General features: G+C 36.2%; 1 protein-coding gene across 1 annotated transcript in view; it reads right to left on the minus strand.

The window, feature by feature from the left end:
* ARID2 (AT-rich interaction domain 2) overlaps positions 1-17,640 on the minus strand; it is a 283,049-nt gene that overhangs the window by 3,849 nt on the left and 261,560 nt on the right. Inside the window, exons 17-20 of the mRNA XM_037848145.1 lie at positions 13,822-13,960; positions 13,648-13,733; positions 8,924-9,047; positions 8,745-8,836 (exon numbers count right to left, since the gene is read on the minus strand). Coding sequence (XP_037704073.1) covers positions 8,745-8,836; positions 8,924-9,047; positions 13,648-13,733; positions 13,822-13,960 — 441 coding nt within the window. The remainder of the gene's footprint in view (positions 1-8,744; positions 8,837-8,923; positions 9,048-13,647; positions 13,734-13,821; positions 13,961-17,640) is intronic.

Raw genomic sequence — 17,640 nt, forward strand, 5'->3', positions numbered from 1 at the left:
ATTATTCTGGGTTTGCTCTGCATTATAACAAAGCTTTTTTGTTATAAATTTATAAATGAATTTATAATTAAAAAGGAAATTTTCTACCCCCACAATAAAAATATTGATGTGGCTGTGTATATAAAGATGAGAGACCATAAAAGAAAGTATCTTCTAGCAAAGAAGTGAGGGATGCTGAGGGCTGAGGAGAAAAGATAAAGCAGATAGGTGGCTGGTATATGGGTGTTCACTGCAGCATTATTTCAAGCTTGCTATACGTTTTAAATTTTTAATATTAAATGTTAGGAAAAAAAATCAGCCAACACGAGAAAAGCCAAGACCTGTGCCTTCAGTAAAATAACTCTGAGCAAAAGGAGTGAAAAAAGAAAAGGAGATGAAGTCTCCTAAATTCTGAATGAAAAACATTGTAGCTTACAAAAAAAGGACACAAAACTTGAAAACCAACATTTATTGTGTAGGAACCATGGTCATTTTTATAGTACCAAAGCAGAGAAACAAGTAAAACAAATTAAAAATCTGATATTGATGACTAAAGAGGTTGGGCACTTTTCCACGTGCTTCTGACCATTTAGATATCCTCTTTTTTTTGTAGTTTGCATACATAGATAACCACCGCACACAAAAAAGAATGGCTAAAATTAAAAACATATGCCAAGGTGTTAAAGCAAACACAGGCATACCTGGAATTACTGCGCTTCACAGATACCAGTCTTTTTTTTTTTTTTTTTTACAAATTGGAGGTTTGTAGTAACCCTGCGTTAACCAAGTCTGTTGGTGCCATTTTTTTCAACAGCATGTGCTTACTTCATTCATGATTGTCACAGTTTGGCAATTCTCATAATATTTCAAACTTTTCATTATTATTATAACTATTAGGTTGATCTGCAATCAGTGATCTTTGTTGTTATTACCTACAATGGCCTCTAAGTGTCCAAGTGAAAGAAAGAGTCCCATGTCTCTCTCACTTTAAATGAAAAACTAGAAATGATTACATGTAGTGAGGAAGTGTCAAAAGGTGAGACAGGCCAAGAGCTAGGCCTCTTGGGTCAAACAGCCAAGTTGTAAATGCAAAGGGAAAGTTCTTGAAGGAAATTACAAGCATTACTCCAGTGAACTCAAGAATGATAAGAAAGCAAAACAGCTCTACTGCTGATATGGAGAAAGTTTTAGTGATCTGGACAGAAGATCATACCAGCCAGAACATGCCCTCAAGCCAAGGCCTAATCCAGAGCAAAGCTCTAACTCTCTTCAATTCTGTGGAAGCTGAGAGAGGTAAGGAAGCTGCAGAAGAAAAGTTTGAAGCTAGCAGATGTTGGTTCATGAGGTTTAAGGAAAGAAGCTGTCTCCATAACATACAAGCAGATGATGAAGCAGCAAGTGCTGATGTAGAAGCTGCAGGAAGTTTTCCAGAAGATCTAGCTAAGATAATTGACGAAGGTGGCTACATGAAACAACAGATTTCCAATGTAGACCAAACAGCCTTCTACTGGAAGATGTCATCTAGGGACTTTCATAGCTAGAGAGAAGTCAATGCCTGGCTTCAAAGCCTCAAAGGACAGGGTGACTCTCTTTAGGGGCTAATGCAGCTGGTCACTTGAATTTTAAGCCATGCTCATTTACCACTTCAAAAATCCGAGGGCCCTTAAGAATTATGCTAAACCTGCTCAGCATGTGCTCTCTATACAGGGAACAACAAAGCCTGGATGACAGCACATCTGTTTACAACATGGTTTACTGAATATTTTAAGCCCACTGTTGAGAACTACTGCTCAGAAAATCTTAATATACTTTCATCAACAATAACAAATGAACCATACTGATACTAGGGGCCAATAATGGGGTGAGGGAGACAAGGGATAGGGGATGTTTTGTGTTTTCTTTTTCTTTTTTTATTTTTTTTTGAGTAATGAAAATGTTCTAAAATTAATTGTGATGAATGTACAACTATGTGATGATACTGTGAGCTACGGATTGCATATCTTGGATGGACTGTATAGTATGAATGTATCTCGATAGAACTGCATTTAAAAATATTACTGCTCTTTGACAAAAATATTACTGCTCTTTGACAATGCACCCATCACCTAAGAACTCTGGTGGAGATGCACAATGAAATTCATATTGTTTTTGTGCCTACTAACACAACATTCATTCTGCAGCCTATGGATCAAGGAGTCATTTTGACTTTTCAAGTCTTATTATTTAAGGAATACATTTCATAAAGCCATAACTGCCAGTCAGTGAGTCTTTTGATGGACCTGGGCAAAGTAAATTGAAAATGTTATGGAAAGGATTCACCATTCTAGAAACCATTAAGAATATTTGTGATTCATGGTCAAAGATCCAAATATCAACATGAACAGGAGTTTGGAAGAAGTTGATTCCAATCCCTGTGGATAACTTTGAGGGGTCCAAGACTTCAGTGGAGGAAGTAACTGCAGATGAGGTGGAAATGCAAGAGAACTACAATTTTTGAAGAAAAGCCTAGAGTTGTGACTGACTGCTACGATCTCATGATAAAACTAGATAAAGGATGAGGAGTTGCTTCTTATGGATAAGCAAAGAATGTGGTTTCTTGAGATGGAATCTACTCCTGGTGAAGATGCTGTGAACATTGTTGAAGTGACAACAAAGGATTTAGAATATTACATCAACTTAGTTGATAAAGCAGTGGCAGGGGTTGAGACGATCGACTTCAATTATGAAAGGAATTCTACTGTGGGTAAAATTCTATCAAACAGCATTGTAGGCTACAGAGAAATCTTTTGTGAAAGGAAGAGTCACTCGATGCAGCAAGCTTCACTGTTGTCTTATTTTAAGAAATTGCCACAGCCACCCCACCATCAGCAACCACCACCTTGATCAGTCAGCAGCCATCAACATTGAGGCAAGACCTTCACCAGCAAAAAGAAGGCCCAGATGATGGGTAGTGTGCCGGTTTGAATGTATTGTGTCCCCCAAATGCCATTATCTTTGTAGTTTTGTGGGGCAGAAGTTTTGGTGCTGGTTAGATTTGCTTGGAATGTGCCCCACCCAGCTGTGGGAGATGATTCTGATGAGATGTTCCCATGGAGGCGTGGCCCTGCCCATTCAGGGTGGGCCTTGATCGGTGGAGCCATATAAATGAGCTGACTCAGAGAGAGGGAACTGAGTGAGTGCAGCTGTGAGTGATGTTTTGAGGAGGAGCAAGCTTGCTGGAGAGGAACGTCCTGGGAGAAAGCCGTTTTGAGGCCGGAGCTTTGGAGCAGACACCAGCTGCCTTCCTAGCTAGCAGAGGTTTTCCGGACGCCATTGGCCATCCTCCGGTGAAGGTACCCGATTGCTGTTGTGTTACCTTGGACGTTTTGTGGCCTTAAGACTAACTGTGTAGCGAAATAAACCCCCGTTTTATAAAAGCCTATCCATCTCTGGTGTTTTGCATTCTGCAGCATTAGCAAACTAGAACAGGTAGCATATTTTAGCACTAAAGTATTTTTAAATTAAGGTATTTACATAGTTTCTTAGACATACTGCCACTGCATACTTAATAGACTTTAGTATACTGTAAACATAGCTTTTATATGCTCTGGAAAACCAAAACATTGGTTGACTGGCTTTGTTGCGTTATTTGCTTTATTGCAATATTCTGGAACAAAACCCATAGTATCTCCAAGGTGTGCCAGTATGTGTAGTTAGTGAGATTCTCAGACATTACTGGGGGGAGTATAAATTGATAAAACCTCTCTGGAATTGCTTGGCATTACATATTAACCTTACAATATCATATGAATCACCAATCCTTCATAAAAAGTGCAACATGTACATATATGGCCAAAAAATATATAGACTGTTTGTAGCAGCATTATTCTGAATAGCTCCAAACTGGAAACAATTCACATGCTTATCGAAAGTAGAGTGAAAAATAAATATGAGTATAATTCAACAGAATTTTATACTGCAATAATACAAAGTACTGCTACATGCAACATGGATGAATCTCAGAAACATAACGTTAAGTTTAAAAGAGCTAGACATGAAATAATACATAGTATATGATTCCACTTACATAAATTTCAAAACCAGGCAAACTAATCTGTAGTGTTAGAGATCAGGATACTGGTTCCCTGTAAGGGGGGGAAGATGGGATAGGGAACTGTTGGGGGCACAAAGGGGCTCTGGGGTAATGGCACTGCTCTACTTTTTGACTTGGATGGTTGGTTATATAGGTAGTTCACTTTGTGGTAAAAAATAATTTGTAAGTAGCATTAATAAAAAGGATTTAAGATATAAGTCAGACTCTACAGCAGTTTGAATGCAAGTTGATCTCCATGCCTTCCCAAATCAGTAACAAAATGAGTAAAAGAAGTTATTGTTTGGAGAAACTAAACCAGAAAGGCTTGGGACTTAGAGACACAGACATAGCAAAAGTTAGAGGGTCAGGAATCAGACAGAAAAGAGGCGGATTAGGTGAAAGTTAATATATTTGAACACAGTGAGATCTTCCCAGTCTCTTTCCGATGCTGTTTCCAGGAAGCAGGGCATGACATAGCCTCTCCTCCACACTGCCCAGCACCAGAGACACATAGATCAGGGGATTCTTCCCTGGAAAAACTGAACTGCTTATAATGACTGACATTTAGGGACTTCCAGTGAACAAACAGGTTCAACAGAAATCACCTTAAAATGATAATCGCCAGAGGCAAGTCTTGAACACCCATCCTAAGCAATTAACTTGTATTTAATTCCTAAAATATATAGTGAGGCCAAAAAGTCTCAGACATTTGATGAATTTTGAGGGAAGAGCAATTTTAGAGATGAGAAGACAATGTGTCCAACATATAAAGAAGATATTTTAAAGGGCAACTGGCAACTAAGAAAGAGATCTTACAAATTAAAGCAGGGTAACTAACATGAAAATTCAATAGAAGATTTGATGATAAAATCAAGGCAATTTCCATAAAATAAAAAGACAAAAGTGAAAGCTATGAGAGAAACAATAAGAAAATTAGAGGATCAACTTAGGTGGGTCCAGCATTCAAACAACAAATTCAAGAAATGGGGAACAGAGAAAATGGATGGCAAAGAATTATAAAAGCAACATGCAAGATTTCCCATTAATGAAGACAGGCATGTCCAGACTGAAAGGACCTGCCGAAAAGAAAAACAACAAAAACCACCCACACCAAGGTACAGAAGTTTTATGATGAAGTACATCAGAAATTAAAGATTAAGACCTTTCAGTGGGGGATAAAATAGATTACAAACAAACAAATGGGAACCAAAATGTCACGGGACTTCTCAAAGCTGGATACGAGAATTTTAAAGAAAATTATTTTTCATGTTGAAATCTATATCTACCTAAAAGAATGAATTAGGAATTTTCTGGTGTACGTAACTCCAAGCTATCACACCAGCCAAACTATCAAGATTAAGGATAGACTACAGACATTTTCAGACATGCTGGGTCTTAAGCCACTGGAGGATGTGCCTTAGCAAAATGAGGGCTAGTAAATCAAGAAAGGGAAATGGGATTTGAGAAAGAGAATATGCATGTACCAGGCCTAGAGACCACACTGTCTGGACTGGAACAGGAACATGGAAGGCTGCAGAAGGGTAGTTTCCAAAGGAACAAAGTGTTAAAAATGAAGAAATGCTAGAGGTTTAAGAACTGTGAACATCTGGAAAACTTATTGATAAGCCTCACAGATACTGACTGAAATATATGGAAAAATCAGCATTAGGTCCATAAAAAGCCAAACAAAAAGCAAGGTAATCATTAACCTCAGAAAAAAGAGAGAAAGAAAAATGTAATAAAAGTATACCACTTTGTTCAGCCTCAAATAATCTGACAACAATATCTGATTTAAGATTTAACCAAAAACTATGATGTAACAATATTAACAGGATGAGGAAAGGGGATGTGAGAGGAAGAAAGGCTTAAGAATATTCAATTCTTTAATAAAGGGGTCAACAGGTAATGTGTTAAATAGGTAAATTAAGAAATGGTATCATAAGAATATTATTTAGAAATACAGAAGCAAATACCAGAAGAAACATCTCAAATTGTTGAAAACTCCCTTTTGGAAGTGGGTGGCAGGGATGGAGTAAGGGACTACTCTATTAAGTCTTTTTTTTTTTTTTTTTTTGTTAACACTACTTGATTTTTAACTAGCACCAGGTGTTACAATGATTAAAGATACATAAATTAAAAGGAGAAATATATTGGAATTCTTCAGAGCTCTCAAACTTAATCATAATGGATATAATCTCCAATTAAACATTTTAGGTTATTCAAACAAACAGATTCTGAATTTCAAATAAAAATTGCTGATATTTCATACTGTTCAGGATACCATACTTTAAGAATGAAGGTAAACTTCCATATGTCTGTCTATTGATCTGTAATTTTCTTACTGCAAATATAAATTTGCTTTACTCAAAAAATACCTCTTCCTGTAACTTATTTTACTAGAGATCAGAAACATGAATATAGGAGTAACTTTTGAAGCTTTCTGATTTCCTTTTCTCTCTTCCTCACATATGTGGGTTTTGTTAGATTCTTTGCCAGTGTTCTTACACAAGTAAAATTCACGGTCATTGGATATATTCAACTGGAAATATTCTACACTGGGAATTTCAACCCACAGTGGGAATGTGAATGGGAAGAATTTAAAGGGTTGTTTTATTTCTTATGATTTCATTATTCTAAGAGCACAGGAACTGAAGATGCCAGAGGACATCTGGAAGAGTTCAATGTAAATAAAACAACACCATCAACAACAACAAAACAAAAATAGTAAAATGAAAACTTTTGGCTTGATAATTAAATTTATTAGACCTAGCCAAAATGGCTTTGCTGTAAGCCTCAGAATGTACAATATCAATGTGTGGAAAAGGCCCTAAGTAAAAGTTATAAACTTATTTTTAGAATTCCAATGATCTACACAAGTTCCAAATCAGAACTTAAGGGGAATATGAATTTGAGGGCCTTTTTTCCTCCCAACTGTCTATCCATCAAATATTTATTGAATGCCTATTTACATTCCCAACACTATGCTAGGCGCTGAGGACACCAAGACAAAGGTAAATATTTAGCACAACCTTCAAAGAACTCACCATCTAAGGTGGTGCTATGCAATGCACAGGGTGGTAGGGAGTACCTAGAGCACTCTTGGTCAAGGGTAGTGAGGCAGATGTCAGGAAAGGCATCCTGGAAGAGAAGACCCTGAGTCGACTCTTAAAAGATGAATAGGAAGGTGGTAGTGATAATCTATTACGTATTGGGCACTGTGCTAGATGCTCAGGCCTCAAATATTAATCAGAAATGTTCAAGAGGGGGAAAAAAAGCCATATAAAAACTATTTACAAAACAATGTGATTAGATGTTATAAAACAGACACATTATAAAATAGAGGAGAAGAGCAAACTCAGTGGGGATGGGGAACACTGCATAGGAAAGGCTGTACGAAGAAGCTCATGGCTGAACAGAATCATGGAGGGTAAAGCTGTTATACAACAGGCAAACAAAGCAGGGAGAAGAGCAGTCTAATCAGGGGAAATATTTAAACACAGGTAGCATGATTAAGAATTTGCATAGGGTTTAGTTTGCAAGAAAGGTAGGAAGACACCACATTATGAAGGAAGCAAGAAGATGCTGATATTCTCAGAAGGGTTACTAGGCCTTTATATTTCTTTTTTCTGAAGAAGTTGCTTAATTTTTTTTATTTCAGTAGTAAAAATTTTATTATTCATCTATAAGAATGCTTTTTACATTAAATATAGTAACCCTGTCATTGCCAATATTTTAATTTAGCTTTAAATTTTATTTATGCTTGACTTACAGGAGTCTTAAAAGGTGGTATAGTCAAATGCATAGTTTGTTTTTTTTTCTCTTTTGTAATTAATAACTTTTTATGCTTGGAAGATCTATTTGGAAGGTTACTGCAAAAAGTATCACAAAAGACCTAAGCAAGGTAAAATGGAGTTGGGTTGGTGGAAATGGAGAAGGATTAAGGTAGATTCAAGTTTTATTTAAGGAGACGAAGAAAATTATGTGAGAGGAGTAACAGACTGGGAGAGAAACTGATTATTAGCAGCTCAGTATGCCTTTGAAGATGAATTCTCATTGAAGGAGCCTGAGATGGGTCAGTTAAAGATGTAGTAGGAATTTCAGAAAAGTATATTTAAGGAAGACAAGGTACTAAATGTCATTAAAGAACATCCCACATATGCTCTCTCAAGGATCAAAGAGTTATTTCTAGTTTCTATAGGTCTACAAAATCTTGACTTTTGCTTAAGTCCATTAGAAAGTAACTCAAAACTTCAGAGTATTATAGTAAATCTTAGCATATCTTATGAATTTGATCAGTATATTCAAATGCCAATTATCAAACTGAATTTTGTTCTGATTCCGCAAGATTCAAATGACCGACTTCTTCCCTTAATCCCACCATAAATCACAAGTTTTTTCTTTAGTAGAGCTACTTTTTGCTCTTTATTCTATGGCCATCAAAGAAAATTAACCGAATAAAACAAGATCAGAGAACTCTTTTGGTTGTTTCAACTTCTCTCTACTCAATTTTGGCTTTTAAGAGATCATGATGGCTTGACTTTGCCATTAGCTTTTGTATACAGTCACAAAATTGATGAGAAAAAAGGTGAATAAAATACAGATATCTAATCTTATTAACTTACAAAATAAATTAAGTAAAATCTTAAGTAAAATCATCTAAATTCACCTGGGCTATGGAAACCAGATTACTCACCTGCGACCACATTCTGAATATTTACCAATATTTTTTAATATTAAGGCAGCTGTTAGTCGGATGTGTTTAGTTATTGGTCCCTCTTTTTCATCCTTAAAAAGAAAATAAAAGAAAAAGAATAAAGATCTAAATCATACATTGCTCACCCATTACAGATAAGGCTTTCAAGGCCCGCTTACTGTAAAATCTCGAAAGACAAGGTTTCTTGATCCTCTCCGAAGGGCCATAAGAGCAGCACTGGGATGATTCACAATGGCCTTCTGTGCTCTCGGAGTTGAGCCTGTGCCCCCTACAGGTGCTTGCCTAAATTGATCAGAGAGAGAAAAAGATTGTTAAACATGATGCTGCAGACAGACTGCAAGTAATGACCTCCCCCTTCACCGTCCTGACTTCCTCCAAATGCCACAAGATGGTTACTTTGAAACTCTGGATACAGGGTAAATTAGAGCTTCCTTGATCTAGCCTTAATGTTTATGTTTTGTGACAGCTTAGGCAAAGGGACTCTTAGTATTAGGGCTAAGTTTCAAGTCTCTTATTTTCCAGTGTATCTATTTTAAAGCAAACAATAGTAGTTCCAGTATGGTCCATATTGAAAGTTACTGTGCTGGATAAGCATGCAATCAAAATAAATATGATATAGTGCTAAAGTTGTAGAGTTCTCATCTATGAATGTAATGTGAAGATGTTAACAAAAAAGAAAATAGTGTACAATATGAGCTGCAAATTATTTCTAAACAGTACTTAAGGGTAAAATAATATCACCTAAGAATGCATTGTTAAAGCCAATCAAGATGGCGGAATGGGGTGCTCCAGGACTCCAACCTCCCAACAGTAGCTTTGAACAACAAGCAAAATTGGCAGAAAAATCTTTCTCAAAGCTCCAGAAAATAAAGGATTGCAGTTAACAAGATGAGTGCCAAATCAAGAAACAGGCAACTTAAAAATGGTAGGATTTCCTGGCCCCTCCTCTATCCCCTCACCAGTTAAGTGGAGCCAGCCTGCACTCCCAGTGCAGTTGCCTGGTCCCAGTTCCAGAGGAAGCAAAGAAACTTCATGTTGGGGCAACAAGGAAGCCAAAGCTGGGACAAACTAGGTAAAAAAAAAATGATCTTAAATATGCTCAGAGAGTTAAAGGAGAACATGGGCAAAGAACAAGAGGACATTAGGAAAAGTGATTATTAATAAAGAGGTAGAAATTACGAAAGGAACCAAACAGAGCTGAAGACCATCAGCAACAAAAATGAAAAATTCCCCAAGGGATTCAATAGCAGATCTGAGCTAGCAGAAGGAATCAATCAATGATATGAAAATTGAAATCATTCAGAGGAGCAGAAAGAAAAAAGATGAATTAAAGTGAATGGAGCCTGAGAGACCTGTCAGACATCATCAAGCATACAAATATATGCATAGTGGGAGTCTCAAAAGGAGAAGAAAGAGAGAAAAGGGCAGGGAGTATATTCAAAGAAACATGGCTGAAAACTTCCCAAATTTAACAAAAGATAAATATATGCATCCAACACACTCAATGAACTCCAAACAAGATAAACCCACAGTGAGACATATTACAATCAAAGTGCCAAATGCCGAAGATAAAGAGAGAATTCTGAAAACTGCAAGAGAGAAGCAACACATCATGCACAGGGGAGGCTCAATAAGATTAAGTGCCAATTTCTCATTGGAAACCACAGAGGCAAGAAGACAGTGGGATGACATACAAAAAATGTTGAAAGGAAAAAACTGCCAAGCAATAATTTGATATCTGGCAAAACTGTCTTTCAGAAATGAGGGAGAAATTAAGACATTCCCAGATAAAAAAACCCTGAGGGAATTTGTCATTACTAGACTGACCCTACAAGATATTATTAAGGGAGTCCTGGAAGTTGGAAGCAAAGTACACTAGACAAAAGACCAAAGCCACATGAATAAATAAAGATCTCTGGTAAAGGTAATGACATGGGTAAATATAAATGCAATATTGTAATTCTGGTTTCTAACTTCACTTTTTGCTTCTGAGAGGATATAAAATGCATATGTATAAAACATAATCACAGATCAGTTTTGGATCCTTAATGTATACATATGCAATTTGTGGTAAGAACTACATAAAGGTGGGGGGGGGATGTAGGGATATAGAATTTTGCATACTATTGAAGTTAAGTTGTTATCAAACCAAATGAGATCTTTATAGATAAAGGATGCTAAACTTAAACCCCTTCGTAATGCAAAAGTATGCACAGAAGGAAATGAGAAATGATTCTATTTTATTCTAAAGGGTTCAATACCAAAGATCAACTAAATACAAAAATTCAGACATATCTGTACAACATTCATAGCAACATTATTCATGCTAAGCAAAAGGTGGAAGCAATCTACTGGCAATTAGCAGATGAATGGATAAACAAAATGTGGTATACACATAGAATGGAATATTTTTCCACCATAAAAAGCAATGAAATTCTGATACATATCACTACATGGATGAATATTGAGACATCATGTTGAGTGACATAAGTCAGACACAAAGGGTCAGATATTTTATGATTCCAATTACATGAAATAGCTAAAATATGCAAACTCACAGAGACAGAAAGTAGAATATAGGCTACCAGGAGCAGGGGGCAGGAGGAATGGGGAGTTAATGCATAACGGGTATAGAATATCTGTTAGGGGACAAAGGGAAGTTCTGGTAATGGATGGTTGTGAGGGTAGGACAACATTGTGAATGTGACCAATTCCACTAAATGGTGTATTTAGGAGTGGGTGAGTGGGAAAGTCTATGTTGTACGTACGTTTCCACAATTAAAGGAAAAACAGCAACTAAAGAGAGAATGACAAGTAAATGCAATACATGATCCTTGACTGGGATCTAATAATGGAGAAAAGGCTCAAAAGGACATTATTGGGCCATATGGAAAAAATTGGATATAGACTAAGCTTTAGATCAATATTACATTTCTTGAACTTGATAACTGTACTTAAGGTGGTTATATAAGTGAATATCCTTGTACTTAGTAAATGTACATGGAAGTATGTGTTGAAGTAGCATGATGTATACAACCTATACTCAAATGTTTAGAAAGTAGACAGAGAGAAAGACTCAGAGAGAGCAGGAGAGGGAGAGAGAGAGAGAGAGAGAGAGAGAGAGAGAGAGAGAGAGAGAGCGAGAGAGAGCGCGCAAGCAAATGTGGCAAAATGTTAAAATTAATGGGTCCAGATATCAGGGTGGTGGGGTTATATTTGAATTCTCTGTATAGGTTTTGTATTATTTTTACAACTGTTCTGTGTAAGTTTGGAATTATTTCAAAATAAAAAATTTAAAGGAGAAAAAGAGAATGTATTTGGTACAGGCCACTCTGGAAAAGATGAGCTAATATGTTGATAATATGAAATTACGGTAAATATGGCATTTCAAACTGTTATCTTGTTACATAACCATATTTTTCATCATTATTTAATAATTTCAATCATGCCTTTTAGTACAGTTCTACAGTCCTTCATAAAAAATATAGAGTGGGGGGGGGCACAGAGTTGAGTTTTATATAAAATCAGACTCAAATTCACTATAGATTTATCTGTCTAAGCAAAAACGCTGACTCTGTTTGTGTTCTGGGGAGGCAGCATTGGAAAGAACATCGGCCTGGATGTGATAAAACCCTGTCTTACTTCTGATACTATAACTAGCTGTATGACTGAATATTCCATTTTACTCCTGTGTACTTCAGTTTTCACATCAGTAAAGTGGGGATAATTCCTGCAATTTCTACATCAATAAACTAATTCTGAATGTAAAATAAGTCCATGTAGAAGCAATTTTTAAATTCTAAACCAGTATATATAAAAACTGTTTTTAGATTTCATTGTAAGTGATGAAGATTTTTTATTATAACTAAAAGATCAATTTTCTCCTCTCCCAAACTTGGGCAGAAACAAACATATTCCAACACAATTTTATAAGCTACCAATATGGAAAAATTAAATGCAGTGAAAATTTTAGGAAAAAAGAGATAACTGGAAGAAAAATGACTTTCCATTGTCTTTAGGTGAAATTCAAACTCATTAAATATGGCTTATAGGACCCTCCACTAAATCCTCCTCAGTTTGGATGTATCTTCTATCAGAAAGTCTTCCCTTCCAGACTGGCTTAGGTGGGATGTCATAGCATCTTGTATACACCTTCATTTTAGTATCTATTACACTGTAAAGCAGAATTACTTATACCCCTCAATGGTCCTCCAGACACTTAAGAATGACAAAACTTTTAATTCCCTGCACAAAGCAGTTGCTCACTAAATGGTAACAGAATGCATAAAGTATGTGAGCAGCTTCTGAATTCCCATACTTCTATTTCTAGAATTTCAGCTCTGTGAAATTCTCTAATTCAGAGCTTAATTACATGCATTACAAGTATGTATTCAGGAAATGAAAGGTAAATGAATGGTCCTATAGTAAATGTGACCTTTATACCTATATAGGACACTCATATGCCATCCCGGCCTCACCTCAGAAGTGGAATTATAAAAAGAAATCCCTTTGCTATTACCGAATATGTGCTCAATTATTCCCTCAAAGGATAAAGAACCATACATAGTACTTTTAGTTTACAAAGCATTTCACATATATCTTCTGTCATTATTTCCAATGACTTGTCTACAGAGTAGAATCACAAAATGTTAGAGTTACAAGGCACCTTACAGACCAAGTGGTCCAGCCAATACGAAAAGTGAAAACTAGAGAACGTAAGCGATTTGGATAGGGTCACAGAGCTGATTAGTAGTAGAGCTGGACTGGAATTCAATTTTTACCTCCCAATATGCTAAGCTACCTTCCACACTTCCTGCGTTTTGCCTAGTTTTCTGCTTTTACTTTTTGCATGTACAAGAGGAAGTAAACTCATTATCCTTACTTGGTAGAAGATTTTTGACATCCTGCTTGTCCTGGTTCATCTTGTTTTAATCCTGCAAGCAGGGCATCCTTTGAACAGTGCTTATCCTTTTTGAGAAAGAGGAAGTAAAATACACATCAAGATCTTTACTGCAGAGAGATGAATAACTGAGCAAAGAGCATTAAAAAACTGTACCTGTAAATGGGTAATAAAAGAAAACCTCTGTCGGTGAAAAGGCTCGCAACCTTCCCAAAGACACTGTCCTGGATATACATCTTTTCCTCCATGTTCAGTTGCTGCATGGTAGAAAACCTGTGAGGGTGTCTGAAACCACCTACAAAAAATATAAGTAGTGGAAATTTTCTGACATTTGGATGTATTCTTGAAAATAGAAAAGTTGTTCTCCTTAATGCAAACTTCAGATCAATATATAGAAATATTAAGAAAATTATGGCAAGCAAATCTCTAATTTCATTTCATATTGAAACAAGTATATTTTAAACTATTCAAATATTTCAGTACTTACATTTCTAAGTTGAACCAGTCAAGTGTACTGAACAGTTTTAGGAATTTTTTTTTATTAAGTTTATCATCTTTCATTCCCAATTTCCTACCTTCAAAGAAGGTTGGGCAAAAATCTCTTGAAAGTACATGAAATATTTTAAAATACAATAGAACATTATCTTATAAACAAATACCTTATCTATTATACTTTTAGAAGCTTCTCAAGCTTCACTAGATTCCACATCATAATGAAATCTAGTAGATCCAATCTAACAATCTAAATGCTATAAATTTTGGTAAGCTTGGCTTTTTAGCTGAGTTCACATTTTATATGTCCATGTTTAAGAAGTCACGGCTCTTATTTTTCCAACATACCCTACTCAGTATCAGTACTTAAAAATATGAATGTCTCAGTAAGTGAGTGGCAAAGGACACAAAACCGAAGTCAGTTACTATTCTCCTTTATTAACTAGAAAACATGGCAACGAGAAAGAATATGAGAATCTAAATATCAAAGAATGATTAAAAGGCTTCAATTACTAATTACTTTGTAATTCATACATCTGTACAACCAATATCTTTAAAGTCTATAGCAGTGATCCTGTAGGGCTCAATTTGTATTACTGTCACATAAACATGTCTACATTTTACCCTATTTTAAATATGCAGTATATATTCAGTATTTCAAATTAATATTTCTCCAGGAATAAATTTTAATCAAAAAAGTAAATAAATACTGAATTATAAATGACAATGTATGAAATCATTACAGATTGATTTCACATTTCCATTCATATTCATATCTATATACCTAGCAAAAATTTATTGTGAAACCAAAATCAGTAAACATTTTTTAGTTTTTTGTTTTGGAATTTCTTTTAATTTTCAGTATTCACAGTGCAATTTCATTAATAAGACATAAAATTAAGTGTGGAGCTCAGTTATATAGACTATTGCCACAAAGAAGCATTTCCTATTGTGTTTAGCACTTTAAATACTGTTGATTCATTAATTGAAATTAAAGCCTTTACATACAAATTGACACATACACACACATAAATCAAAATCCAAGTGTACTACTTTGTCACTAGTCAGTGATTTATATTTCTAAACTATTTTGCAATACACACAATGGAAGTTTACTTGCAGTACACAAAATACACAAAATATATAAACAAAAAGGATAAATTTACCAACCACAGGGAAAAAGGATCATGTTAGTTCTTCTTTAAATCAATTTTCATCACTAAATATACACAATACATGTGTGAGAATGACTTGATTTTAAATCTCTTTAAAGAGATTTTTAAGTGCTCATCACTCTACCTGCCCAGAGAAAAATCACTCAACACAGTGCCTCATATTTCTTATCAATCTACTACCTCTTCTCTCATACCAAGTATATTTTCTATTTATCTACCTACTCAAGTCATACAAGCCATTCACTGACTGACGGTGGTGTTTCAAGATGAAGTTCTAATGTAAGGATGAATGATGATGGTTGCAATGATCACATAAGGGAAAACAGTAATTAAGGTTTCCAAATCTATTAAATTGAATATCTAGATTTAAAATTCTTAAATGTAATTTCAGGGAGCTAAACTCTAAAGAAATGCAATACAAAGAGATACTGAGTTTTCTGAATACTATGGATTTTCTGGAGTGGGGTGGGGTGGGGTAAGAATAAGAGATGAGGTAGCATTGCATCTAAAAAACTTTTCCTTACTACTACCTCCTGAGTAATCACCTAACCTCCCCTGTACCCCAATCATAAACAAACGTGCTCATTTAAAGAATCTGGGAGACTTCAAGAGTACCCAGAGAAAATAAAAATCCCCTGTGATTAGATTGCTAACATTGTGGTATACTTCCTTTAAGCTTTCTTTTTCACTATGCATGTCTATGTTTTTAAACATAACTGGGACTGTTACTGACAACTTTATATACTGCTGCCACTGCTTGCCAATATGGTACCTTTGTATATATTAAAAGAACATCATTGCTTAAGATATTTTACTGCCATCTGCTAAAAAACTGTTGTAATAAGTATACAATTTATGATATGTAAAATGTGAATGGTGACCCCTTTGATGTGAGTAACCATATGCAGCAACTCTGGGCAAATAATGTGTCTGAAAGTCATTTTACTTATTGGTAACCTAGCTTGCAAGTTTGTTGTGAGATTCAGACTTTCTTCACAACTATTACTAAATTGCCAAGTTTTGCTCAGAAAAGTATGATCCGCCTTCAAATTAATGCTCCTCATTATTAAGTGAGGATTTATTACTTTCGTCAAACATTTGTTTTAATTTCCTTGGCTGCTCAAGCACATACCATGCAATGGATCAGCTTAAACAATGAGAATTTATTAGCTCATGATTTAGATGCTAAGAGAAAGTTCAATCAAGGCTTCATCAAGGAAATGCTTTCTTCCTGAAGACTGGCATTGTGGGGCTGGTAGCCAGCGATCCGTGGTCCTTGGCTCCTCTGTCACATGGCAATATACATCCTAGCCTCTCTTTTCTCTTCTGGGTTCTGATGAATTTCAGGTTCTTCCTTCCATGGCTTTCATTTGGTCTTTCTGAATTTCATTCTGCTTATAAAGGACTCCAGTAATAGGACTATGACTCACTCTGACTAAAGTAGGTCACACCTTAACTGAAGAAACTTCATCAAAATGTCCTACTTACCATGGGTTTACACCCAAAGAAATGGATTAAAATTAAGAATATGTTTTTCCAGGGTATGTACAGCTCCAACCCACCACCCTCTGGACCCCAAAAAGACATGTTCTTTCTACATGCAAAATACATTCATTCCGTCACAACATCCCCAAAGCCTTAAATCATTTCAGTAATAATGTTAAGTACAAAGTCTCATTAATATTGGTTATGGGTGTGGTCTGTCCCGGAACACAATTCTACTGGCTGTGGATCTGTGAAACCTAGAAAGCAAATTATTTGCTTCCAATATAAAATGGAGGGGGCAAGATGGTGGAGTGGTGAGGTGTACGTTTTAGTTACTCCTCCAGGGCAGTAGGTAGAAAGCCAGGAACTGCATGGACCGGACACCGCAGAGCAACTTGACTTTGGGCATACTTCATACAACACTCATGAACACGTGGAACAGCTGAGATCAGCGAAATCTGTAAGTTTTTGTGGCCAGGGGACCTGCACCCCTCCCTGCCAGGCTCAGTCCCGTGGGAGGAGGGGCTGTCAGCTCCGGGAAGGAGAAGGGAGAACTGCAGTGGCAGCCCTTATCAGAAACTCATTCTACTGATCCAAACTCCAAGCACAGACAGACTGACACCAGACCCCGGAGAATCCGGAAGCAGCCAGCCAAGCGGAGAGGAGATAGGGATAGCAAAAACAGCAAGAACCCCAAAATAAAAGTGGAGACTTTTTGGCATTCTGGTGAACATAGAATGGGGAAGAGCAGAGCTCAGGCAGAGTCAGGTTCACATGCAAATACAGAAGATGAGTTTCTTTGTGTGAAAAACCGGTTTCTCTG

The sequence above is a fragment of the Choloepus didactylus genome, chromosome 8, assembly GCF_015220235.1.
Source record: "Choloepus didactylus isolate mChoDid1 chromosome 8, mChoDid1.pri, whole genome shotgun sequence".
Taxonomy (NCBI): Eukaryota; Metazoa; Chordata; class Mammalia; order Pilosa; family Megalonychidae; genus Choloepus; species Choloepus didactylus.